The sequence below is a fragment of the Hyperolius riggenbachi genome, chromosome 2 (genome assembly GCF_040937935.1).
Source record: "Hyperolius riggenbachi isolate aHypRig1 chromosome 2, aHypRig1.pri, whole genome shotgun sequence".
Lineage (NCBI taxonomy): Eukaryota > Metazoa > Chordata > Amphibia > Anura > Hyperoliidae > Hyperolius > Hyperolius riggenbachi.
The window spans coordinates 293,384,455-293,411,610 of record NC_090647.1 but is presented as its reverse complement, the minus strand read 5'-3'; the positions used below and the strand labels follow the sequence as shown (position 1 = coordinate 293,411,610).

Genomic DNA, 27,156 nt, shown 5'->3' with positions numbered 1-27,156 from the left:
GTGAGGCGCATTTTGGAGCGCAGAAGAAGCCCGACCTGGCCGCCGTATTGGCCAGGTCGGGTGCGCCACTGGAGACCACCGGGAGCCTGCGGAGCAGCGCCGAGGGCACCTCCTGCCTGCCACGGGCTGGAGGAAGCCCCAGGTAAGTGGATGGGGATTTTTTTTTTTCGTATAGTCCCTGAACCTTCCCTTTAAAGTGAACCTCCGGACTAAAAATCTACTCAGCAGAACTGAAAAGGCTTGGTGCTTAACAGTTTCACAGCATCAGAATTTTGTTTTTCTTACCAAAGCATCATTTTTAGCTAAGCCCCACCCATCAAAAAAAACTGCCCAGGCTCTTTTACCCTGATGCTGTGCAAAGCATGATGGGATTTCCTATGTTGTTGTTCACGTTGCCTAGCAACTGGGAGGGGTGATCAGCACACAGGACAGTTGGAACTGTCTCATGCGCCCTGTCACCTCCTTTCAACCAAAAAGATGGCTGCCCTCATGAAATCAAACGTTTGCCTGTTCTTTTAAAAGCACTGGCCCTTAAGTAGTCAGTGCCAAACAGTTGAATGCTGGGAGTTATTTTATCTATAATATATTCCTCTTCCATTTATTTCCCTGCCTAGCTGCTTATCTGAAACACAGTCCCCTGCTTACTTGTGTTTACAAGCAAGGCTGAGGTGACTTAGCGATTGGAGGAGAAAAGAAAAAAAAAAAGTAAACGACAGAAATGACATCAGGATTTAGCCTAAACTGTGGGTAAAAGACATGGCCCCCACCAGGAACAGAATTCTCTTCATTTATTATATAACATTCACTGAAATCAAAACGTGGACAGTACAATACATGTTATGTAAGTACATAAAGTATTTATCTATTTATATATGTGTTTTTTTTTTCCTTCCATGGCATAGTATGGCTAATCTTACTGCTTTAAGCCTGGAATAAAAAAAAATCAGTTTTACTCACCTGGAGCTAGTTTTGTTTCACCAACAGGCCTGGCCACGCATAGCCTTCTATGCGAAGGAGATGCGTGGCCAGACCTGCACAGTAAGCCTGTCGGCCGAAAACAGGGCTAGCTGGCGGCGGGGGACAAGAGGATCTGTGAGTGACTGCGAGGGCACGGGACGGCTGCAGGAGGCTGGTGGTAGAAGCCCCAGGTTAGTAAAACTTTTATTTATTTTTTTTATTCTAGGCTTAAAGAGGAACTTCAGCCTAAACAAACATAATGTCATTAAGTTACATTAGTTATGTTAATTAAAATAGATGGGTAATATAATCTCTTACGCACCCTGTTTTTAAAAGAACACGCAAATGTTTGATTTCATGAGGGCAGCCATCTTATTGGTTGAAAGGAGGTGACAGGGAACATGAGAGACACAGTTCCAACTGTCCTGTGTGCTGATCACCCCTCCTTGTCGCTAGGCAATGTGAATAACAACATAGGAAGTCCCATCATGCTTTGCACAGCATCAGGGAAAAAAGCTTGGGCAGTTTTCTTTGATGGGTGGAGCTTAGTTAAAAATGATGCTAAAAATGATGCTTTGGTAAGAAAAAACAAAGTTCTGATGCTGTGAAACTGTTAAAGTTCTGCTGTGTAGATTTTTAGTCCGGATGTTCACTTTAACCTCCTGAGCGATAATCCCGAGCTGAGCTCGGGGTATATCGCGCAGGAGGATTTCTCAGGCCCTGGTGGGCCGATTTGCATAATTTTTTTTTTTTTACACGCAGCTAGCACTTTGCTAGCTGCGTGTAACTTCCGATCGCCGCCGATCCGCCGCCGCTCGCCGTGCCGCGCAGCCCCCCCCCCCCCTCCCCGACCCCTTGCGCAGCCTGGCCAATCAGGCCAGGCAGCGCTGAGGGGTGGATCGGGACTCCCTCTGACGTCACGACGCCATGGCGACCGGGGAAGCCCAGCAGGAAATCCCGTTCTGAACGGGATTTCCTGCTTACTCTGATCGCCGAAGGCGATCGGAGTGGGTGGGGGGATGCCGCTGCGCTGCAGCTATCATGTAGCGAGCCCTGGGCTCGCTACATGATTTAAAAAACAAAAAATTTAAAAAAAATAGTGCTGCGCCACCTCCTGGGCGATATAATTGTATCGCCCAGAGGGTTAAGTATCCCTTTTTTTTTTTTTATTTGACATTTTAATACAAAAGCTTTTTAATATATGACACTGTAGTTGAATATCGGTTATTACTTGCGTTAAAAAAAAGTGTTTTACTGGTTTGTGTTCCACAGTATTTACTCCTTCAAGTTCCTGACATTGTTGAAACTGTCATTTTGATACAGCAGTAACTTTTAATTCTGCCATCTTAGTGATATATATCTATTTATTTATTTATTTATTTTTTTCAGTACAATCTAGGCTTTCTTTGGGTAATCTTTTTCTCCCAAAACTATTTTATTTTAGTTAATTTATGGGGAATAATAGGCGTAAATTCACCCTTCCTAATTGTCACGACACACCCCACAGTTATGAAACACAAACAAAATGAATTATTTTGCCCTTCTCCGTTAAAGCGATACCCCATATGCCATATTTTATTACTAGCTGAGCATGTGGAGGACCATTATCACCAGCCCGTATGTCTGTGGTGATCGCTACAGGCAGCAGTCATTAAAAATGTATAAATGGATATAGGTACTGCAGGGGTTAATAGGCTAGGTTGGGGTTAAAAATTAACTGGGGATTAAAAAAAACCCTTTTTTATTAGGACTGTGTCACTTTAAGAAAACTTTTAACTTTCAAAACTTTTTTTCTTAACTTTATTGAATTATTGTTACTATTAGCTAGTAACAATTAGTCACAGCGCGTGCATGATCACGAACGGTGGCAGGGTTTTAATGCAGGATGTGGATTCTGTGTCCTAGAACTTACTGTAGCACTAATCAGGACGTAGAATCTACGTCCTGGAACTGTAAGCAGTTTTTTTTTTGTGCTGGGGAAAAACATACTGAAAAAAAGCTCATTGAGAGTACCTGCTCCTGAGTGTCCAAGTTGTTTTTTGTCCTCTGGGATCCTTCCCTGTACCCAGTCCTCTTTCCTCATGAGCCTTTTATAAGTTCCTCCAAGCATCACAGAGCAATTATGTACAGCACGAATGAGAGTTTTGAACTGCATGTGTGAAGTGAAAGAACGCTTGTGGATGAGTTTGGAACTATAATGGTTGTCCACACATCAGAATGTATAATTTTCTGACACTAAAAATATTCTGATCGCATAAAAGAGCACTTCTAAAAGCAGTGATGACATGGTTAATATGCTCTACCCTGCAACATTCTCCATTAGGGACGGTCCTATAAAGGTTAATGCTTGATGGTCAGGACAAGCTCTCAACTCTCAAAGGAACAGAGTGGCCTAACCAGAGATCTCCTCCATTTATAATTGAACAGTTGGCACAAGTGTTCCTTTATGGATCCAATGATCAAGACAATGGGCAAGCTGGGAAAATAAAGTCTTGGCCTTCTGGGTGGCAAGTTAGTAGCCAGATGGCACCCTTTCTTTAACTGCTCTCATTTATAGCTGTCCTCGAACAAACCCTTCAGTCTTCTTGGGTAATCTTTGGTTGGATCTTTTATCAATTTCGACATAATAGCATAGTTCTCCATTTATTCTACTCTAGGATAATGATCTGCTTTAATCAAGTGACTGATTTTGTAGGCCTCTGAATGATTGGTTGTGTTTCACAAGCACATTTGTTTTTTCATGGGACTTCATGCTTACAAAATCCATTACCTGATCAAACAACACATGCTTCTCCATGAATTTTATTTATGCTGGGAATACATGGTACGTTTTTTTGCTAAGAATCGTTCCGATAGATGCCTTCATGATAAAATTCCGACATGTCCGATGTTCCGCTCAATTCTTTTCCGCTTGATTTCTCATAGAAGTGAATGGAAAAAAGATAAGAAAAACAAGTGTAAGATAAGAGAATTGAGCAGAAAATCGAATGGCTAATAGATCGCGCGCTCCTAATCGAACACGCAAAACCTAATGTGTATTCCCAGCATCAGAGAGTCTACTTAGAGCAATTTGATCTTCCTTAGCCAGGACAAATCCAAGGAACTGATAAATAACATTAGACCAATTGTCGATTTCTTTTTACAGATGAGTACATTATGATTTACAGTCACTGTTCTCATAAAATATTAAAACATGGCTTTAGAGATTTGGATGATAAAGCACATGCTGGTTATTGAAGGCTTGTCTTCAAGTAGTTAAATTGCAACTATGATTTATGTAAGGATTGGCCAAGGTATGACTGAGGCCATGTTCTTTAGGAAACTCCATTCACAATGAAACTTGGAAATTACAAAATTATGGCAAAGCTTCATTCATAATCCTCCCTCTCCCCCCCCCCCCTCCCCCCCAATTACAATCATGCTCTTAGGTTGAGGGTTTTGTTAAACTAATGATGCCCATTAATTTATATTTAAGTCTTACCATTTCTATGTAATATGAAGGACTACCTAAGTAATTCATTCAACATTTATGCACTTAGTTTACCTTTCTACAACAGATTTGGTAAGATTGTACAATCAAGATTGTATCATTGATGGAAACTTTTTATGCAAGAATTCCTTATTAGAGGTTGCCCTGCTAGCCAGTACATGGTGCTTCTGTTGGACTGTGGTGTAAATGGCTTTGGAGTCAGTACAACAATCATCTGACTCTGACTCCTCAGTTTATGAAACCACGGAATCCATATTCCCAAAATTGCTCCAACTCTGAAAGAAGGCTCACCCTGCGCCTGCTGAAAGACTGGGGTGGTGTTAATGCTATTTCTCCTCCGAGTAGTAGCATTACGTAACACCTAGTTAGCTAGTTTTTTTCTCCTAATTTGAGCTCCAGTAATCACCGGTGCCCATATTAGTCACTGAGTGCCGCCACAGCCAGAATTCTCATTACGGCCTATGGTGGCGTCCAAATCATCATGTAGCTCTGCACCCAAATTAGCTGAGCTAATTGGCTCTCTCCCCCCCCCCCCCCCCCCCCCCCATGACTCTTCCATTGCAGCTCTAGACCTTTTGCCTTCAATGTCCTGATCCTGATATCAGGATGTTGGTGAGCTGTTACAATACTTTGTCAGGGAGGTACTCTTCTCACCGTTACACCCTCTTATCTTGCTATGTGCAGTCAGAAGACTGCTTGGTTCCTAGATTGAGTTCCCTGAGAGTGCCCTGTAGCCTTCTCTATTCATAATTGGAGAATGTCAGTGAGATGCAAATAATTCCAAAATGATGGAATATGAAAGTGTATTTATGCAGCTTGAAAGTAGACCAGTTGAATCTTGAATTTAGCCTGTTCCCCACAAAGGTCTGGTGCAAAAGTTGAGGATGCAAGGACTGGGGAAGAGTCTGTGTGCATGGATAGGGAACTGGCTAATGGACAGAAAACAGTTGTAGTCAATGGATCATATTCAAAATGGGAGACTGTTAGCAGTGGGGTCCCACAGGGGTCAGTACTGGTTCCAGTACTCTTTAATTTATTAATGATCTAGTAGATGCAGTAGAAAGCAATGTTGCTATTTTTGCAGATGATACTAAATTGTGCAGAATCATCAACTCTCAGGAAGATAGTGTCATATTGCAACAGGATCTGGATAGGATGGCTATATGGGCACATAAATGGCAGATGAAATTCAATGTTGAAAAAATGTAAAGTCATGCATTTTGGTCATACCAATGGTCTAGCACCATACAAAATAAATGGGATACAGTTGGGGACATCAAACTTGGAGAAGGACTTAGGAGTACTCATCGACAACAAGTTAAATAATCGTATTCAATGCCAAGCTGCTGCAGCTAAAGCTAATACAATTTTGGGATGCATTAAAAGGGAAATAACTTGAGATGTTAGCATAATATTGCCCATTTAACTCTCTAGTTTGGGCACCACATTACAGGAAATATAGTGCAGTTTTAGAGCAGGTGCAGAAACGAGCAACAAAATTGATACGAGGTATGGAAGGTCTCGCTTACCAATAAAGGTTAGATAAACTGGGTTTACTTAGTCTAGAGAAAAGACGCCTAAATCAACTCTGAATTATGTGCCTTTCATTGACGAACCCTGGTGAGAAACCGTTTTTGTGATGTTGGTGCACGGCCCTGTTGTCTTACAATATAGGTAGATTATTTCCGAACACCCGTTCAGCAGTATTATTAAGGTAACTGAGATGTTTTATTCCCTGCTTTGTGCAGACTTCTGAACCAGTTACCTAGATATGAGAATTCTGTTTTCTTTCACCAACATTTCAGCAAATTTTATGTACAAAATAATCTGTGTATTTTAGCAATGACTCAAGCAGAGTTGCATATTAAATGATTAAAGGGAACCTAAACTGAGAAGGATATGGATTTTTCCTTTAAAAATAATACCAGTTTATCTAACCTTTCTTGGTAAGCGAGACCTTCCATACCTCGTATCAATTTTGTTGCTCGCTTCTGCACCTGCTCTAAAACTGCACTATATTTCCAAGAAAGGTTAGATAAACTGGGTTTACTTAGTCTAGAGAAAAGACGCCTAAATCAAGTTGATTTAGGCGTCTTTTCTCTAGACTAGGTAAACCCAGTTGCCTGACTCCCCTGCTGATCCTGTGTCTCTAATACTTTTAGCCACAGCCCCTGAACAAGCATGCAGATCAGGTGCTCTGACTGAAGTCAGACTGGATTAGCTGCATGCTTGTTTCAGGTCTGTGATTCGGCCACCACTGCAGCAAAAGTGATCATCAGGAGTGCCAAGCAACTGGTATTGTTTAAAAGGAAACATCCATATCCCTTTCAGTTAAGGATCCCTTCAAAGTGCAATTCTTTTGAGTGAGGTGGGCCCCACAATACATTTTGGATCATTTTTGAAAGGTGATCTTGTTGACCGTCTTTCTGACTGCCATGATGTCCTGTGTAGTGATGGGCTAGAAAGGAAATATTAGGCAATTTCCTTGTTCTGCAAGGAGCAGAATTCCTGTGGGAGGAAGGGGAACTTTGCATAAAGCCAATTGGTTTGGAAACTATTGATGACCAAACCGATAATCAAGCTGATTTGTTCGTCAGTGAGCTTCTGAATCTGCAGAGATCCTGTTGAGCCCAGGGGACTTTATGCTCATTGCAGAGGAACAGAAGCTGCGTAGAGGAATTTCATATCACATCACTAGTGAGTAGGGATAGTCAATGAGATGCAAATCTGATAATTTAACTGTTTGATGAATTGTATGTGTAGTACAGCGTAAGGCCCATACACACGTCGGATTTCCGCGAACGACGGGTCGTTTGAACGTTCCGTCGTTCGCCCCGCTAAATCGGGTGTGTGTACAGACTATCGTTCGCTTGATAAGAGTGAGGTTAAGCGATCCACCCGGCGGATCACTCAAACTCTTATCAAGCGAACGATAGTCTGTACACACGCCCGATTTAGCGGGCGAACGATGGGACGTTCAAACGACCCGTCCGCGGAAATCCGACGTGTGTATGGGCCTTAAGAAGTAGAACGTTAGTAGAAAAGTTTCAAGGTTTTCAAGTACAGGAAGAGTTAAAAAAAAAAAAACCTTAGTCGACTATAGTCCTCTTTTCTGAAGCACTTAAACAGCTGAGAAACAGTGAGACAGCTTGAGATAAGGTTTTACTGCAACAAAGTTTAAAGGGTCAATATTTCTACTTTGTTTTATAGCTTAAAAGACGGTGTGGATTCTAAACTGCAGCTGTGACAGTATGATGCAATGTTATAAATAAAGCTATGTAAATGAAATTAAAAATGACTTTGGCTTTGCTACTAATGTTCTATTCATTATCCGTAGTACTAAAAACTATTTATCATTTCATATATTTTTATTTCTCTTCAGGTGTGCGTTAATGCAGAATTGTGCAAATTCTATAAGGCAAATATATGCAGCTTGAAAATCGATTAACCAAAGCCCATTAGGGTTAATTTGATTGGTTTAGTTTCAAACTGCATCCATTCCCTTGTTTACTGTGGGGGTGTGACACAGGCACTGCTGAAGACAAATGATCAGCATGGCAAGGCAGGCAAATAACATTTTAACCCCTTGCCGACCGCTCCACGACGATTGGCGTGAACGTGGTGGCAGCCCCAGGACCACTCCACGCCAATTGACAGTTGCCGCTAGGAGACTGTTAGATGGTGTAACTGCCATCTATTTACTCTGTACAGCACTGCGATCTACGGCAGCGCTGTACTGGGGACAGCCGTGTGACACGGCTGTCCCCCTTGGTGGCAAAGAAGCAATCCTCTGTCATAGGCTGAAGCCTATGATAGCCGATCGCGCTGATTGGCTGGGGAGGGGGGAGAGAGGGTCAGTGAAAAATATAATACAAAAAAAAGGGGGGGGGGGATTTTATCATAAAATTAACCCATTCTCGTTCCGTCATTTTTCACTTGAGAAATGTTCACCTCCCATTCATTAGCATATAACTTTATTACTACTTATCACAATGAACTGATCTATATCTTGTTTTTTTCCGCCGCCAGTTAGGCTTTCTTTGGGGGGTACATTTTGCTAAGAGCCACTTTACTGTAAATGCATTTTAACAGGAAGAATAAGAAAAAAACGGAAAAAAAGTATTGTATTTGCCCATATGTCCCGGTTATTACACCGTTAAAATTATGTCCCTATCACAATGTATGGCGACAATATTTTATTTGGAAATAAAGGTGCATTTTATTCCGTTTTGCATCGATCACTATTTACAAGTTTAAAATAAAAAAAAAAAGACATATTTCATCTTAAAGGGAACCTTAACTGCTGCGGAAAAATAAATTCACTTACCTGGGGGCTTTCCCAAGCCTCCTGCAGCCGTCCTGTGCCCGCGCCGGTCCTTCGGTGCCCTCCGGTCTCCCTCCGCCGCTGAGTTTCGATTTCGGACGACTGCCAGTCGTCCTGGGGCCTCTTCCGCATTCCTTGTCGTAAACTGCAGTAAAGCGCGTCCGCATGACGCCAAACGCGTCATCGCATGACGTCAAACGCGTCATGCGGACGCGCTTTACTGCAGTTTACGACCAGGAATGCGGAAGAGGCCCCAGGACGACTGGCAGTCGTCCGAAATCGAAACTTAGCGGGGGAGGGAGACCGGAGGGCACCGAAGGACCGGCGCGGGCACAGGACGGCTGCAGGAGGCTTGGGAAAGCCCCCAGGTAAGTGAATTTATTTTTCCGCAGCAGTTAAGGTTCCCTTTAACATTAATTTTTAAAAAGTTTAGACCCTTAGTATAATATTTACATGTGTGTTTTTTTTTTTTTGTTTTTTTTTATTAAACATTTTATTTGGGTAGTTTTGGGAGGGTGGGATGTAAACAAGAGATTTTATAATGTAAATGTGTGTTTGAATTTTATTTTTTTTACTTTTAGTTGTAGTTTTATTTTTTGGCCACAAGATGTAGGCCATAAGTTTGTTTACATGAAGTCACTCTAAGCGTAACATACTCTTAGAGAGACGCATGGGGGACGCTACAGCCAGAAAAAGCGCAGCTTCAGAGAGAAGCTGTCGCTTTTTCAGCGGGGGAGAGGAATCCGTGATCGGGCACCATAGCCCGATTCGCTGATTGCCTGGCTAATGAGCCGCGGCCGGGAGAGTGCGATGGCGCATGGTTCCTGGACGTAGTTTCTACGTCCAGGAACTAAAATAGGTTAAACAAATATTTGTAAAAAGAAATGTAAACATTGGGGGAGCTACCACAGCCCACCAACAGAGCAAAGGAGGGGGGAATCACTTGGGTGTTAAGTTGTATGGCCCTGCAGCGGGCCCTTAAAGCTGCAGTGGCCTATTTTTTTTCCTTAAGTGGTTAAAAGGACTCCCCTGTCCACTGCAGCCCATATTCCTTGCTGGTTGAGCTGTGTGCATGTCTATACGCTCTCCACACCCTACTTGATTGTTTTTCAGCAATCTAAATCTGTGTAATACACCTCTTGTAACAGTGAGAAGAGTTAACTTGCAGATTTGCTTCTGTTTCCTTTTCTAGTTTCAAAACTTTATTAGGTAGCAGTACAGTTTTCATACATATTTACAGTGCAGAATGTATATCAGTGAAAATCTTTGTTAGTAGCACTTCAATATAGATATACAGCGAATCAGGTACAGTAAGGTATATTTGACAATATGTTTCTATTTATTATTTGTAAAACTAGTATGCTACCTATACAATTTTTCCAACCTTTGTAAATGTTGATCTGCACCTTTATGTGCCCAAAGGCTTAGCTTATGAAGAAAAAGGGCATAAAGGAGGCTTTAAATAGGTCGGCAAGGTTTACATGACCATATAACAAGAGCAACTAAATAATTACTAAACCAATAAGGTATAACTATAACCGACAGCCATCTGTTTACCAACTTTTCGATAAGAAGGAATGAGGAGTAGAGAAGGGAGGAGTGATAATTAAACATTCTGTCAATTGGGCATAGTGTGTTGATTGTATGGAGATAAGCTCTTGACTTCTTAATTTTGCTTATTAATTTTGTTGTATATGCTATGTTTTCCCTTTTAACCACTTTACCCCCGCACGTACGGATTTCTCCGCCCCTTTTTCCATCCTTTCACCTCCAGGGACGGAGAAATCCGTACTCTGCGCACTCCCGCCGCTGTCCGCGCTCCCGCTCGTAAACACGCCGCCCGCTCGCCCAGAGATCAACGAACGGGAAAATCCATTCCCGTTCGTTGATCTAAGCCCCGCAATGATCTGCTGCCGCTCGGCTGAGCAGCGCGATCATTGTGAAAAAATAACAAAATCCCAGCCTCTTTCTACTTCCTGCAAGCGTCCGGAAGGAAGCTTGCAGGTCGCATGAAACAAATTGGTAATGTTGCCATCTTGTGGCCAAATAGTAAAACTACACCCTAACCATTTTTTACACACAAACTTGTTTTACACAAAAAATTAACTCCTTACCTCCCACACTCCCCAATTTTTTTTTTTTTTGTAATTAAAAAAAAAAAAAAATTTACAATTTAAAAAAAATACATAAATAGTTACCTTAGGGACTGAACTTTTTAAATATTTATGTCAAGAGGCTATAACACTGTTACTTTATAAACTGTGGGCTTGTAATTAGGGATGGACGCAAAACTGAAAAAAATGCACCTATATTTCCAACTAAAATATTGGCGGTGATAGGGACATAATTTAAACGGTTTTATAACCGGGATAAATAGGCATATACATTTAATGGGTTTTAATTACAGTAGCATGCATTATTTAAAAACTATAAAGGCCGAAAACTGAAAAATAATAAAAAAAATTTCCCACATTTTTTCCTATTTTCCCATTAAAACACATTTAGAATAAAATTATTCTTGGCATAATGTCCCACCTAAAGAAAGCCTAATTGGTGGCGAAAAAAACAAGATATAGTTCATTTCATTGCGATAAGTAATGATAAAATTATAGACGAATGAATGGAAGGAGCGCTGAAAGGTGAAAATTGCTCTGGTGGTCAGGGGGTAAAACCCCTCAGTTGGGAAGTGGTTAAAAGGTTTCTAAAAGGCTCCTAATTCCAGGTGTGGTAGCGTTTTGTATCCAGGGAAGCCACACTCTCTCAAAGTGGTCGGTTCCGTCGGACAAGTTCGCCTTTATTTTCTCATTAAGCATAGTAGTGTGGATTTTAGAGATCACTTTGGAGTATAGTAAGTTAGCCTGCCTCCATTGTGAGGCTATGTACGTTTTAGCTGAGTTCATTAGGAATTGTATAAGTTTATGCTGGGGATTAGTAACATGTTCTGGTTGCAAGCCAAGTAGGCATATAGCTGGGTCAAGATCTAGAGGTATCACTAGGATATTTTTAATTTTACGAATTAGTTTTTCCCATATGGAGGCAACTATCGGACAGGACCACCACGTGTGGAAGAGAGTGCCCGCGTCCTGGCATCCCCTGAAACAGAGCTCCGAAACATCACTATAGATAAGATGCAATCTTGCTGGTACCATATAAGTCCTATGGAGTAGGCGTAAGGACACTTCCATATCAGTAACATACTGTAAAGACTACCTCTTGAGAGTGTATCAAAACATTGTGACCAATTTTCACTATCAAGCTCTTTCTGCAAGTCTCCCTCCCAAGCCAGCTGATATGAAAAATTTTGCTCTTGAGTTTTAGTATTTAAAGTGGAATAGAGAAAGGACAGCACACCTTTTCTTAAGGGATCTGCTGCACATATGTTCTCGAAGGACGTCTTTAATATTTCTTGGTCTACTTTTGCTAATGACGTTATGTAATGATGCAATTGATGCAACCTAAAGTATTCAGTAGCTGGGGCTGCTAGGTTTATTATCATATCTTGCTTAGTAGGGATTTTACTCCTGTGCAACAATTGCCCCAAGGTGGTTAGGTTGCGCTGTAGCCACCACTTAAAGCTTATTTCAATTTGTCCCTCTCGGAATTCAGGATTGTGAAAAAACTCAGCTAGCTGGGAGGGGTTCGATTGCAGTTGATGTTTGAATCGCACTCTTTTCCAAATTAGGATTGTGAGGTAAGTGAATGGAGATACTTTTTTGATCATGGAACTATCCCATCTACAAGCCCACAGTATGCCCTTCCAATTCAGGGGGGCCATACAATCATTTTCCAACTTTATCCATAGGGGGGCATGTGTGTCTGAGTATATAGTTGGTATAAAAGCTAATTGAGCTGCTTGATAGTATCTATAAAGATTCGGCACAGACAGACCACCTTCCTTTTTATGCAGCATCATAGTGGTCCTCGTGATTCTAGGTTTCTTTTTTTCCCATATAAAGTGAAAGATTTCTTTTTTGTAAAGGTTCTAGTGCTTTTTTAGTTACTAGTACAGGCAGCGTACGGAAATAATATAATATTTTTGGTAAAAGGGTCATTTTGATAGCAGTTACTCTGCCCGCCCAAGATATATTGTAATTCATCCAGGATTGAATTAAAGTCATAAGAGCTTTATAGAGTGGGGTATAGTTCCATGTGTAAAGTTGTGAAGGGTCCACTGTAATCTTGACACCAAGGTACTTAAGATAGTGTGGTTGATATTGAAAGTGAAAGATACTGCTAATGTAGCGACCCATGACTTTTGGGAAGTTACTGAACATGGCCTCTGATTTTGTTAGGTTTAATTTGAGACCTGAGATATCTCCAAATAATTTGAGGGACTTTAATAGATTAGGGATAGATATAACTGGGTTAGTTAGTGTCATGAGGACATCGTCCGCAAATAAGCTCAGCTTGTACTCGTGTCCACCTATATGATAGCCTTGTATGTCAGGGTTAAGGCGTATAGAGGTCGCTAAGGGCTCCATGATTACTGCAAATATCGCAGGTGAGAGCGGACATCCTTGGCGAGTACCCCTACGTATAGGGATCGGCATGCTTGTGGCTCCTGGTAGTTTAACCACTTAACGACCGCCTAACGCCGATAGGCGTCGGCGGGTCATTAGTGGTATAGCATGGAAACGGCCGCTAGATCGAGCAGCCTTTCCATGCCAGTTCACGGAGACTGTCTCCGTGAACAGTGTGCGAGCCGCCGATCGCGGCTCGCACGCATAATGTAAACATCCGGGGAAGAAATCCCCGCTGTTTACATCACACGGCGCTGCTGCGCAGCAGCGCCGGGACGTAGATCGGCGATCCCCGGCCTCTGATTGGCCGGGGATCGCCGGCATCTGATAGGCAGAAGCCTATCCTATCAGGCGCAGGACGGAACTCCGTCCTGCGCCACTCACAGGGTAAGGGAGAGGGAGGGAAAGCCGGGGAGGGCGGAAATCGCTCCGGAGGGGGGCTTTGAAGAGCCCCCCCCGGAAAGTGCGGGTAGCCGGGGGCGATCAGACCCCCCCCAGCAGGACATCCCCCTAGTGGGGAAAAAGGGTGGAAGTCTGATCGCCCTGGCTATTTCCTGATCGGTGCTGCGGGCTGGAGAGTCCACGCAGCACCGATCAGAAGAAAATACCCCGGTCCTTAAAGCGGAATATAACCCTGCATTTCAACTTTGCTCTAAAACATTATTTACAGTATATTATATTATAATGCAACCAGCATTTTTTTTTTTACTAGACCAGCATTGGAAGGGTTACACAGGGCTTTAAAGTTCCTTTAGATTTCTGCAGACGCATCCGAAGCTGAAAAGAGATACATTTTGTTTACAGAAATGTATCTAAGTGTTTAATGTGACTCATCTCTCTGACTGAAAAGGAGCTTGGAGGACTGCCAAAGAGTGTGTAACTGTTTATCAATAGATACATAGAATGTAACAATCTGAACTTCTGCATATCTCTCCACGGAACTTGAAACGTCTGTGTTTAACCCTTCCAATGCTGGTCTAGTAAAAAAAAAATGCTTTTTGCATATAATATGCTGTAAATAATATTTTAGAGCAAAGTTGAAATGCAGGGTTATATTCCGCTTTAAGTGGTTAAGGTAAGCTTTAGGTGTCGAGTACAACTGTCGCATTATGTGGACAAATGCCCCCCTTAGACCTATATGTTGCAATACCTCACTGTTTCCTTTTCTAGAAGAATAGAGATTGTATGTACCTTCAGGACTAATGCAGGTCTCATTTTTGCTCTGACAAATGTTTTTGAGTGGGTGAGGTAGATTAAAGGAAACCCAAACTGAGAGGAATATGTATGTTTCCTTTTAAACAATACCAGTTGCCTGGTAGTCCTGCTGATCTCTTGCCTGCAGTAGTGGCTAAATCACAGACCTGAAACAAGCATGCAGCTAATCCAGTCTGACTTCACTTCAGAGCACTTGATCTGTATGCTTGTTGAGGGGCTGTGGCTAAAAGTATTAGACACAGGATCAGCAGGAGTGTCAGGCAACTGGTATTATTTTAAAAGGAAAAATCCATATCCTTATCAGTTTAGGTTTCCTTTAAGGTCTGGGTAATATATGCACCCGCCCTGCTCACCCTTCCTTGCTCTAACCTACTGTTTCACATCACTATCTGACTTGGGTGGGTCTTTGTTAAATTGTCAGGAAATTGACAAATTGTTCTACTAGTGATTGTGTAAGGGATTGTGAGTTGGAAACAGAGCTATGCTTGCAGCTGAAACAGAAAGTGCCCATATTTGTAGCATTTAAAATTATTTTTACAGTAGCTTGTAAACACACAAAGTAACTTTAACCATCTGCTTTACAGTAGCTGCATATACAATTTGTGTTTAATGCAGCAGATCTTAATATAAGTAGCGCTGCCTCTTTGCACTTCTTGTATTTTTAGGTACTAATTTAGGACACAAATTACTTTAAGCATGCCCCGCAGAAGAATGCCCTATTAGTGCTATCTATTGTAGTGCACCTATTAGTGCTATCTCTTTCCTAGGGGGTTTCACTCTTGCTCCTCTTATGTTTGTGCCACTCCATTGTCATTGTGGAACCCTTCCAAATTCGGTCTTTCTTTCAAGCTCTCTAAAGGGGCCCATACACTCAGCCGATTTTCTGGCCGACCGATCGAGCCCGATCGATCGATAGATCGATTGCAAATCGGTTGGCCGATCGATGGCCGATTTCGATAGATTCCGATGGATTTCCATCGAACTGGCAGAGTGGAAAATTTAGGTCGATCTGATGAGATTGCTTATCAGTTTGCATTGGCCTTAATGGAAATCTGATGGCAAAAAAATGCCATCAGATCGAATTTCAATACATTTCAAACTGAAATCTATTGGAATTCTATCCTGGTAAAAAATGTTCTAAAAACGCATCAGATAGATCATCAGATGCATTTCTTATCTATCTGCTGCCAATCTGACGAGTGTATGGGCACCTTAAATGTGTCTCTTTACTTGTTAAAACAGTAGTTCCCAAAAACATACCACAATACTTTTGTTACTGATAAAAAATATATATAAATATATATTATGTAGCATGCCCCCAATGACAAAATTGGGAAGGCAAGAACCCCAAATAAAAGGCAGCATGCACCCCAGATTATACAGACATGTTCTCCAAATAACAACATAGAATAAATGGGCAGTATGTCCCCAAATAACAAAATAAAGCAGTAACTAAGTGGTCGCCTGGTCATAACCAATTGCTTTGAATAACAGTTATCTAATACCTGAGCCTTTAACTTGTCCTGGGATTTTGGGTGCTATGCCATTTTGTGGAGTATATGAGCAAATAAGGAACATCACAATGTCTACATGTGAAAGAGTGTGTGTGTGTGTGTGTGTCAGTCATAATTTTTCATGTTGTGTACTCTGCTCACGTGTATGGTCGATTATGCAAGTCTAGTGTCTAACGGTTTTAATTATTTCTGAGTACTACAAGAAAATAATCATTAATTTTGATTTTTTTTTCTCATCATAGGTTAAGATGGTTTCTGGATGTCATAGAAGGTGTGGTTATCAAGAAGAAAAAGGATAACTGTCTACTTCTGTAGGATTTTACATTAACTAGTAGAACCATTGAAAACTCCTAAAATATTTGATATACTGCACAAAAATGGAACATTCGAGCCGCCATCTGCGATTTAAGCTACAGAGTCTTGGCCGGCGCCTAGATGACCTGGAAGAAGCAACAAGGAATCTTCAGAAAGCAGAAGAAGAGGTTCTTGATCTACAGGATAAGATTATTCAGGCAGAGGGAAGTAACTCTAGCATGCTGGCAGATGTAGAAGCTTTAAGAAAGAGAGTGACGAAGATTGAAGGAAAAGATGAAGAAGTTAAGAAAGCTGAAGACCTGGGCAGACTAATAAAAGAGCAGCTGGAAAATGAAGAAAATATTACTCGGGAACTTAGACTGGAAATTGAGCAGCTCCAAAAAAGAATGAGTGAGCTAGAGAAGCTAGAAGAAGTTTTTAATAAGAGTAAAAGTGACTGTACACAACTTGGTCTTAGCTTGAATGAGGAAAAAAATATGTCAAAGAAGTTATCTTCTGAACTGGAATTACTGAGGACCAAGGTAAAAGAACTGGAATCTTCTGAAAGCAAGCTGGACAAAACTGAACAGCTAATATCAAGTGAGCTGGAAAAAATAAAGTCTTTATCCCTAAGTTTTGCTAATGAAAGAAAACGTTTTATAGAGCGAGATAAGCTGAATGAAAAAACTATTTTGGAACTTCGAGAGCGGCTGGACTTACAAAAGAAAGAAACAGGGGAGCAGACTAGAAATGAATCAAACCTTTTAGAGCGGTCCTCTAATCAACATGGAGAGCACAATTTCAGAATTGAAGACACTTTAACATCTAAGCCATCACAAAGAGCTGGACTTGATTACATTAAAGAGTCTGAAATTCAGACAAGTAGCAAAAATGAAAAAAATAAACATCAGGAAGACAACAAGATAAAAGAACTGAATCAAGAAATTGAAAAATTGAAAAATCAGCTCAAGCGCTTTGAGGGCTTAGAACAAGAGCTGAAACAGCTTAAAGAAAAAAACTGTGAACTAAAAGAAAGTTTTCTTGGTGAACAGAATAAAAACAAACAGCTAAATGATGAGTTGCAAACTTTAAAAAATCAAGTTAGTCCGTTTAAAGAAGTTGAAAATGGGGTTCTTGACAGTGATGACATGTCACACAGTCGAATTAAGAATGAAAGGACAAAAAATAAAGTGACTGAGTTACCAATTTCAAAATATTCTTCACGAGATGTGTCACCTCAACATGTGAGGAGTGATAGGGTGCGAAATTCAGAATCTCTTTACAAAAGGCAGTTATCCAATAGTAGTAGTTCAAGCAGTAGAAAGTCAACAAGATCTCAGCTTAGTGATATTACTACAGGAAATCTAAGGAAACAAGAGGATAAGTCTTCATATTTCCCAAGCAGTAAAGATTATGGATCTACACAAAATTATTTTAAAAAGTCTAAAGATCAACCATCTGTTCTAAGTCGTTATCCACCTGCAAGTCAAGAGCAAAGTCCTCAAAAGCCCTGGAAAAGTTCAAGTAAGCAAGCGGAGAGGTCCATGGCATTATTTGGTGAAGACTATTCTGGCAAGGCTTACTCAAAGAAAGAAATTTCAACAGAAAATGAAGAAAATAAAGAAAGGCCAACTGATGATTCTTCTGAGATTTTAGTTGCTACAAAAATTCACGAGGAAATGGTACCATTTGAAAATTGCTCAGTATCGACTGCACCAAGCTTAGATCCAGTTAACCAAAGCCAAGATATTACTAATGCCCAGGAGAACGGTAATAAGATGGAAAATGAGCTTAAATCACCTGTAAACTTGGATGATGCTGAAATCCTCAAACCCACTGGTAGGGAGAGACTGTTCAAATTCTCAAGCACTTCAAGAAAAGATGACCTCATCACAAATAATAATGAGCAAACCAGCAAATCTCCTATTTCAAATAAAGAGGAAATGGATCCACAAAACATTCAAATGTCAAGTACACAAAGATCCTACTACAGTAGAGATAAAGTAAGATCAAGATCTTCAAAGCCAATAATTCCAGAAAAACCTCAAATATTAGAAAATTCAGACTACAGGGAAACTGAGAGAAGAGTTAGAATGACAGGAGTTCATAGTAAGAGACAGTCTAGTCCTAGAGAAAAAAACGCATATGAAAACTTAAGAATGTCTTCTTTCGAAAATCACAGTCCTCCTTCTTCTTTGCAAAGTGAGGTAGCAGTTGAGACATTCAGAAAAACTTCAACATCTTCTGATGGCTTAGAAAGTACAGAGGCAAATTCATACACAGCAATACGAACAAGGTCTTGTAGTCCAAGAGAATCATTACAGTCCACTTTGGTTATTAAACCTATTATTAATGAAAAGGATGTGAAAGAAAGTATGAGTGAATACAGAGCAAGATCAGGCTCTGAAACAAGCAAGCACCAAGTAAATACAACCCCAAACAAAGTGACAAGTAGTATAACAATTTATCCATCTGAAACAGCGTCTTCTCGCTCAAATCTGGAAGAGACCCCAAGAGAGAGACATACATCAACTAGTAATATTAGACTTTCTGCAAACGACCAGCCATTGTTGAAAAACAATATAAGTATCCCATATGAGATATCTATAAACAAGGAGGATATGGTTTTAAAAGTAGCAAATACAGACAAGGCTTTGGATCATAAAGAGTATTCTAAGACCAGTGACCGCAAACTAAGGGAGCAAATTAAGGATATTGATAATGATCTTGGCGTTGAAACCATCTCTTGGAAAAAACATAGTTTAATAGAAACTAATAATTTGGATAGGAAACCTAGATCTGATAGAAGTACATGGATGAAAAGTCTCTCTGGTTCATCTGAAGAACTAGACAGAATTGATAGGCGTTTGAATGAAAGAAAAAGTAGGCGTAAATCATGCTTTGATGAGGAAAAGTCTAGTAGGTTACGTAATCATGAACTTTACCCAAGAAATAAAAGTTCCGATCTTGGCAGCTGGAGTACGTCATCAGAATTTCTTTCTAAGAGAAGCCAAAGTAGCCTAAGTGCATCTGAAATTGTGTCAAGAAGAAGCACAGCACTCGACTTGACATCGAGATATTCTTGGAGGAGTCCAAGTTTTGAGGTAGGTTGAGTACTGTTTAAAGAGACACTGAAGCGAAAAAAAATTATATTATGATTTGTATGTATAATACAGCTAAGAAATAAAACCTTAAGATCAGATACATCAGTCTAATTGTTTCCAGTACAGGAAGATTTAAGAAACTCCAGTTGTTATCTCTATACTAAAAAGCCATTAAGCTCTACGACTTTCAAAGTCGTGGAGAGGGCTATTTTCTGACTTTTATTATCTCAACTGTTAATTTTTTACTTTTCCTCTGCCAGAGGAGAGGTCATTAGTTCAGACTGCTCTGAAAGAATCATTTTGAATGCTGAGTGTTGTGTAATCTGCACATATTAGAGAATGATGCAAAATAAATACACCTGAAAATAAAAATATGAGAATATTTTCTTTGCTGCTAATCTTCTAGTAATTATTCATAGTACACAACCAATTCATTATATCATATATTTTTTTCGCTTCAGTGTCTCTTTAAGTGGTGTGTATTTCATTGGTGTAAGAAACATCCATTTATCGGAATTAGTTTTTGTAGCTATACATCATATGTACTAGGGAACTTTATGTGAATCCTCTAAATGCAAACTTAAAAGACTGGATCCTCCTTCCTTTTCCACATATACAGATTTTGCCCTGAGTTGCAGACTGTCACACATTTATCCAATCACTCTTAATAAGTCAGCTTGGAACACTACAATGTTACATTTAATTAGGCTCTTCCAAGTTACAGGGGCACTATGGCAAAAAACTGTACAATTTAAAATATGTGTACACATAGACAAATAAGTGTGTTTTTTCCAGAGTAAAATTAGCTATAAATTACTTTTCTCCTATGTTGCTGTCACTTACAGTAGATAGTAGAAATCTGACAGAAGTGGCAGGTTTTGGACTAGTCCATCTCTTCATAGGGGATTATCAGCATGGCTTTTATTCTTTATTAAGATATCCTCTAAAAAGGATTTAAACAATGATGCTGGCCAGCTTTCCTGCTCGCTACACAGCTTTTTGGCAGTTGGACAGAGCAACTGCCATTCACTAAGTGCTTTTGAAAATACTTATGTCCCTCAGAATCCCCTATGAAGAGATGGACTAGTCCAAAACCTGTCACTTCTGTCAGATTTCTACTACCTACTGTAAGTGACAGCAACATAGGAGAAAAAAGTAATGGCTCATTTTACTCAGGAAAAACGTACTTTTTATTTGTCTGTTTGCACATATTTTAAATTTTACAGTTTTTTGCCATAGTGCCCCTTTAAGTGCAAACTAGCCCAATACAGTGTGACACATGACTAACCAATCAATGGGCCTAAGAGTGCTAATGTGGAGTTGGAGATCTTATGGGGGGGGGGTTCTTCTATGCATATCGCGCACTTCCTCCCTCGGCCGAAATATAAAGAATAATCTTCTTATAAAGAATAAAAGCCTTGCTGACAAACCCCCATGAAGAGATGGACTAGTCCAAAACGTGTTGGTTCTGTCAGATTTCTACTACCTACTGTAAGTGACAGAAACATAGGAGAAAAGTAATTTAGTTTCTTTTACTCTGGAAGAAACACTTATTTGTATGCATTTACGTGTGTTTTAAATTTAACGATTTTTGCGATAGTGGTTCTTTAAGGGCATCTGTGCAAAACCGGTTGATTCCCCGGCCACAAATTCAGATGGAATTTGGCAGCCTATAGAAGCGAATGCAGAGCATCCGAATTCGTGGCCGGGGAAACATCTGACGGCCTGGAGTGTAATCTCGTCTGAATCCCATAGCTGTGCATAGCGTAGCTAGAGGGATTCGACTGCAAGACGTGTCACAGCTGTGCCGGCATCGCATCTCGCAAGACACATGTGGAGCACAGTGGAGACGAGCCCTTAAAGAACCACTATCGCGAAAATCGTTAAAATTAAAATACACGTAAATGCATACAAATAAGTATGTTTCTTCCAGAGTAAAAGAAACTGTAAATTACTTTTCTCCTATGTTTCTGTCACTTACAGTAGGTAGTAGAAATCTGACAGAACCGACACGTTTTGGACTAATCCATCTCTTCGTGGGGGTTTGTCAGCAAGGCTTTTATTCTTTATAAGAATATTATTCTTTATATTCCGGCCGAAGGAGGAAGTGCGCGGTAGTGAGTCATGAAACGCGTCCCATTGGACGCGTGTGATATGCATAGAAGTGCCGGACATCTGGGTAATTAACCCCTTCTCTCATGAACACACTTGAGGCAATTAAGCCTCATTAGAATCACGAATTTGGCTACTTATTTACTCGTGAGCCCATCACTGTTAGGAACCAAGTAGCAGCAAAGTAAAACTATACTCCCAGTTCTGAGTGGCAATATCTGAGATCCTTGCTACTGGTTCTCAGACCTTATGAACTTGGAAGATCTTGTTCCCCGTTCTTAACATAAGGGTGCTTCAAGCTTGGGGGTGCTGCACTGAGAAATGACTACAGTTCCACAATCAAGCTTTAGGCAGTCAAATTACTAGAAAGGTACATTCAACCCTAGTTAACTTAACCAGAACATTAGTTTAGTTTCTGAACAAGCATGAATGTTGATGTTGGATCTGGATAAAAAAAAAATAAAAAAATGAATTCCCTTATTTCTGAGAAGAGTTTAGTTTTTCATACAGCTTACAACACATCATAGAACAACTGTTTTGCATGAAATCCACCAAGTGAAGACTGCAGGGTTGTCTGCAATTGCAGGAATAGGTTCAACTTACCCGGGGTTTCTACCGGCGCCCTGCAGACGTCCTGTGCCCGCGCCGGGACAAAGTGATTCTCCGGTCCTTTGCGGCAAGCCAGTTCCATTTCCAGTGACTGGCCAGTCGGCGGGCCACTGCGTCCTTGATCACACTTCCGTTACAGCCCTGTGCAAGCGCAGTATGAGACATCTCGTACTGCACATGCGCAGGACAGTGACGGGAGTGTAATCAAAGATGCACCTGGCCAGGGCTGCGCAAGCGCAGTGGACTCCCAACTAGCCAGACACCTATAACTGGCTTGCTACGGGTGACCGGAGGATCGGGTCTCTCCCAGTGCAAGCACAGGATGTCTGCAGGGGGGCAGTAGAAGCCCCAGGTAAGTTACTTTTTTCTTTTCTTTTTACAACAGTTAAGGTTCCCTTTAACAGTGTACCCTTCAATAACAAGTATCTATCTCTTGAATCGGCAATCTCATTTGAAGGGAACCCTCCAAGCACAAATGACACCTATGGATTCAAGGCATTTGTGGAGTGTGGTGCCTACTTTGCAACTGTTGTAGACAAACCTGGAGAAGGTGTGAGGGTTTTTTTTTTAGCAGAAGATGGTTAATATGCAGTGAGCAGCTGGCTACTGAATATCTAATTATCCCTAAAGGTTCCCATCAGCTTTCCAATCTTATAACATCTGTGTAATATGATGAGGAAAGGAGGCGCGCTCTATCATAGATTAATCCTTTCTTATTGAAACTTTTTTTTTTTTATTGAAACCCGTAAAAGCAAGATTGCACTCACTAGAAGTTAAAACCTGAGGCATGTAATGAGCCAAATAGCTCACCTCTCTAGTGTATTTGTCTCGTGTTTCCTCCATTAAAAGTCGTGGCCAGCAGCTTGAATGTAACTGTGGAGTACTCAAGTACTACTAGGGAGTGTTTTGTGTCATGTTACAAGCATGCTTTCTTTAGAATCAGCTGGATCCCCGGGTATTGAGTATTCTGCAGTTACATCCAAACTTCTGACCACAGTTTTGATGTAGAAAACCCAGCACACAGACGCTAGAGAGGGGAGATTCTTGGCTCACTATGTGCCTCATATATTTTAGCATCTAGTAAGTGCAATGTTGCTTTGAGGTTCAATATAGGGGTAAAACATGATAGTGTGCTCCTCCTTTTCCTTTCCAGATCCCTGCACTGACCCACAGTATTGAAGAGGCACTTGTGTTCAGAATTGGCAGATCCTACCATGCTGCAGCGCAGGATTTTTTTTTATTTTTTTTTGTATATACTTATGTAATATGATGGACTACCTCAAGTATATTCACTCAGTTTGCCCTTCTATACATCAATTTAGTATGACTATACAATTCAGATTGTATCGCCCATGGCACCTTAAGGGCCCGTTCACACTGCACGCGTTTCCAGCCGCGTTTTGGAAACGCGTACAGGAGGCCGACACGCACAACATCAGACATTGCATAGAGTGCAATGTCTGATGTTCACACTTCATGCGTTCCAGACCTGTGCGGTCCGGGAACGCATGCTGCACGCAGATTTTGTCAAAACGCGTGGCTGTCCCATTCACTTTTCAGTGATGGGATCAGCCACGCAACGCACACAAACGCGGATGGCCATACGTTCGTACGCGTTGCGGTCCGCACGCGTTGGCCATCCGCATTTGTGATCTGAACGGGCCCTTAGGGTGGTCTACATACAATTCTTTATAGATGCTCGTGCAAAAAAATGCACAAACGTCCAAATGGATGAATGCATTCCAAACCATAACGCGTAAATGCAAATCCAAGTAATATAAAAAATGTATATCTGGGTCGGCACCATAGTAAAGTAAATAGCTTTTATTGAATTCTTTAAAATTCATTTAAGAGCAAGAAAGCATAAAAATGCTTCTAGAGCAGTGACAGACCGCTGTTTAAACATACTCTGTGTGTTAGCTGGGCAGGTTTGTCGCTGCTCTAGAGCTGTTGTTTTGTTTTAACTCCTTTCTATTCGATAAAACAGCTTTTTACTATACTGTGGTGCCAACCCTGATTTTCCAATTCAGCCCCCATTCGGTACTAGGACTTTGGGTCTCTGGTGCACAGACTCTTATTACATGGATGGTTTTCTGATCTTGTATGACTCCAAGTACTATTCACGCATAATGACAGAATCACTACACCAAACAGTAAAGTGTTGAAGAAAAGCAAAACAGAAGTTGTCCTCTGGCTTGAGGGCAATTAGATGTGCAGGTTTGATCTGATTCTTCGTTTAAAGCTGGTTTGTTAAATACTTGAAACTCTGTGTTTTCATTTTAAAGTAGGTACAGAAATGTCTAAATTAGCTCTATTCCCAAGGTATGTACATGCTGTCCAGTATCTGTTATCTCCTATGATAAACTGGTAGAGTTCTGCAAATCTTCAGATTCATGGCTGCATAACCCTGTACTGTATTGAGCAGTACAAAGCTAGCAGCAGCTGCACTTTTATCAGATCAGATCCTGTTGAACTTTTCTCCAGATAAAATAAACCAAGTTGGTTAAATGATCACTGATCATCTTGCAACTGGGCATTAATCGAACCGGGGCGCCAATGCATAGTAGATGTCTAATAATTCCTCATGCATACAAAGTGAAAAGAATGTGTGTATGAGTAATTGTATAGATGTAGGTTTTGGTTGGAAGGCAGAGCTGGATTAAGGCCGAATGGGGCCCTAAGCAAAATTGCAGATTTGGGCCCCCCCTCTAAATAATATATATATGTATTTATATTACACACACACACTCACAGTATATGTTAAGTGAGTGTTGAGTGAGGATGGAAGGAGGACGTTAGAACTGAGGAAAAACAACTGGGGGAGATGTATAAATTGAGAGGGGGTAGTTAAAACTGAGCAAGCAGCCAAAGTTGAGAGAGATCAGTCAGGTTGGTGTGAGGAAAGAAAATATGGAGGGCAGGCAGAAGCAGCTTTGTTCACTACAAGTAGCTAAAAGTACATAGCTACTCATAATCGGAATTTAAATTAGATAGCCCTGCCTGCGGCAGAGGGGTTAACTTACCCATGCTTTAGCCAATGCGCTTCACGTCGCTCCCATGCTTTATTCTTCCGGATTGTAAAAAGAAGCAAAGGAGTGACATGGAACACGATGGGGAACGCTAACTCAGCGGCATGGGCAAGTTAAACCTCTCCTCTACCGCAGGCAGCGCTAATGTAAATTTGAATTAAGAGTAGCTACCTACTTATAGCTACTCGTAGTGCACAATACTAGTCACATTTGAGGTTGTGATCAGGATGAAGTAAATCAGGGTAGGATAAGGCAAAAAACTAGGTGCTAGCCATAGGGGCAGGAGGTCAACAAAGGGGGGGGGGAGAAATCATTATGGGGTGAAGCAATTCAAATTGTAACACAACTTCCAGCTCAGGTACTCACAAATATGCACAGTGACACTGACTGCGCTCACAGCATGCATCATATTCTGCAGCAGCCTGTAGTGTGCAGCCCCTCTCTACTCCCCATCCCCACGCAGTGAGCTGACATTAGGGGGAGGGGGCGGGAATCCTGCACTGTGTTTGTTGAGCACTTGTGTCTCTCCCTCCCTTGCTTGCTTTGCCGTTGGAAGGAGAGAGGGAAGCTTAAAATTAGCTGCTTTTGCTGACACATACGTTGTGCACAGGGAGTTCTTCTTGCCCTAGGGATCCTGACTTGTTGCCCCTCAGCTCAGCAAGACCTCTGTGCGTCTGTTGTCAGCTGATCTGAACAGCTGATCATGCTACCCGGCTCCCTCTGACTTCCTTTTAGCTGCCTGCTCTCCTCCAGTGACAGGCTCTGTGCATAGGAAAGCATGGGCTGCAAGTGAACTTTCCAGCGGCTGCTGAGTCACAGTATTATTTCTTGGCTGCTGATACTCAATAGGGAGAAGGAGGAACAGTGAAGGGCCGGATTACCCGCTGATGGGGCCCCTTAAACTCAGACTGGGGCCCCAAGCAGCTGCTTGAGGAGCTTAGTGGGTTAATCCGTCGCTGTTGGAAGGTGCTGAGCTTCAAAATTTTCTTTGAAAACTATTTTGGTTCATATTCCTATCAGATGCTCACTTCTTTGTTTGTTTTGAAGTAGAATGCAGTTGGCAATCTTTGGGGGGGGGGGGGGGGGGGGGGGTACTTCTGAATGCATACTGTACTGTTTTAATGTTTTGGGTTGTGTGTTTTTGATGTTTCTAATCCTGCACTACTGATTGCTGGTTTTATGGTTCTTATTAAACATGCAGGTTGATGACCTCTTGAGCTCCAGAAGAAAGTATAGTGACAGATTGGGAAGGACAGATACCTCTGGATGGAAGCAGCCTACAAAGCACAGGAGCATGGTGGAGGAACGAATTCGACAGCTGGAAAACTGAACTGACCACTAGGAGAGAACTGGTAAGAGAAGTATTATGACTTTGGCATGGGCAACACTTGGGAATGGTGAGAAGTTAGAAAATAATGGCAGAACAAAGAGTCTGGTGAAAATTAAATGGGATATAACAATTGGGAAACTCTGTTAACCCTTGCCATGGTGTGTGTTAGGTCCCTCTCAGGGTGTAGAATGTATGTGGTCACTACCAGGCTGCCATCCCATAACTGTGTGATGGACTGTTTTATTGCCAGTAATTACCAAATTGCAACTACTGGTATTGCCCACCAGAGGCAGTGAGGAGAACCAAAGTTGCTGTGCTGAACATGCATGCGGTGATCATGTTGATTGAGTGCAGAACACATGTAGTCCAGGGTGCAGTAACAGAGTTGGCTGTATCCAGATAGGCCGTGGTCAAACAGTCAGTCACATAGTTTTGCCTGTCAGGAAGGAGACCTGTAAACCCAGATCTTAAGAATGGCCTTCATTGCCTTAATATCCAAGGCAATTTAGCATAGATGGCATGACCAGTATAGATGGCCTAATAGTAACCATTAATGAGTATAGTATCAAGGTTGCCATCTTTATACCCTCTTATAAATGACAATCACCTGGCTGTTGTGCTGCACTTTTTAGCTTCAGTTTTCACCTAAAACAAGCAT

At 41.3% G+C, this 27,156-nt stretch overlaps 1 protein-coding gene across 1 annotated transcript in view; it reads left to right on the top strand.

Annotated features, from left to right (window-relative positions):
• Positions 1 to 27,156, top strand: part of LUZP1 (leucine zipper protein 1) — a 125,861-nt gene that overhangs the window by 93,220 nt on the left and 5,485 nt on the right. The window contains exons 3-4 of the mRNA XM_068268950.1: positions 16,263 to 19,418; positions 26,370 to 26,520. Coding sequence (XP_068125051.1) covers positions 16,398 to 19,418; positions 26,370 to 26,498 — 3,150 coding nt within the window. The 5' untranslated portion in view covers positions 16,263 to 16,397 and the 3' untranslated portion in view covers positions 26,499 to 26,520. The remainder of the gene's footprint in view (positions 1 to 16,262; positions 19,419 to 26,369; positions 26,521 to 27,156) is intronic.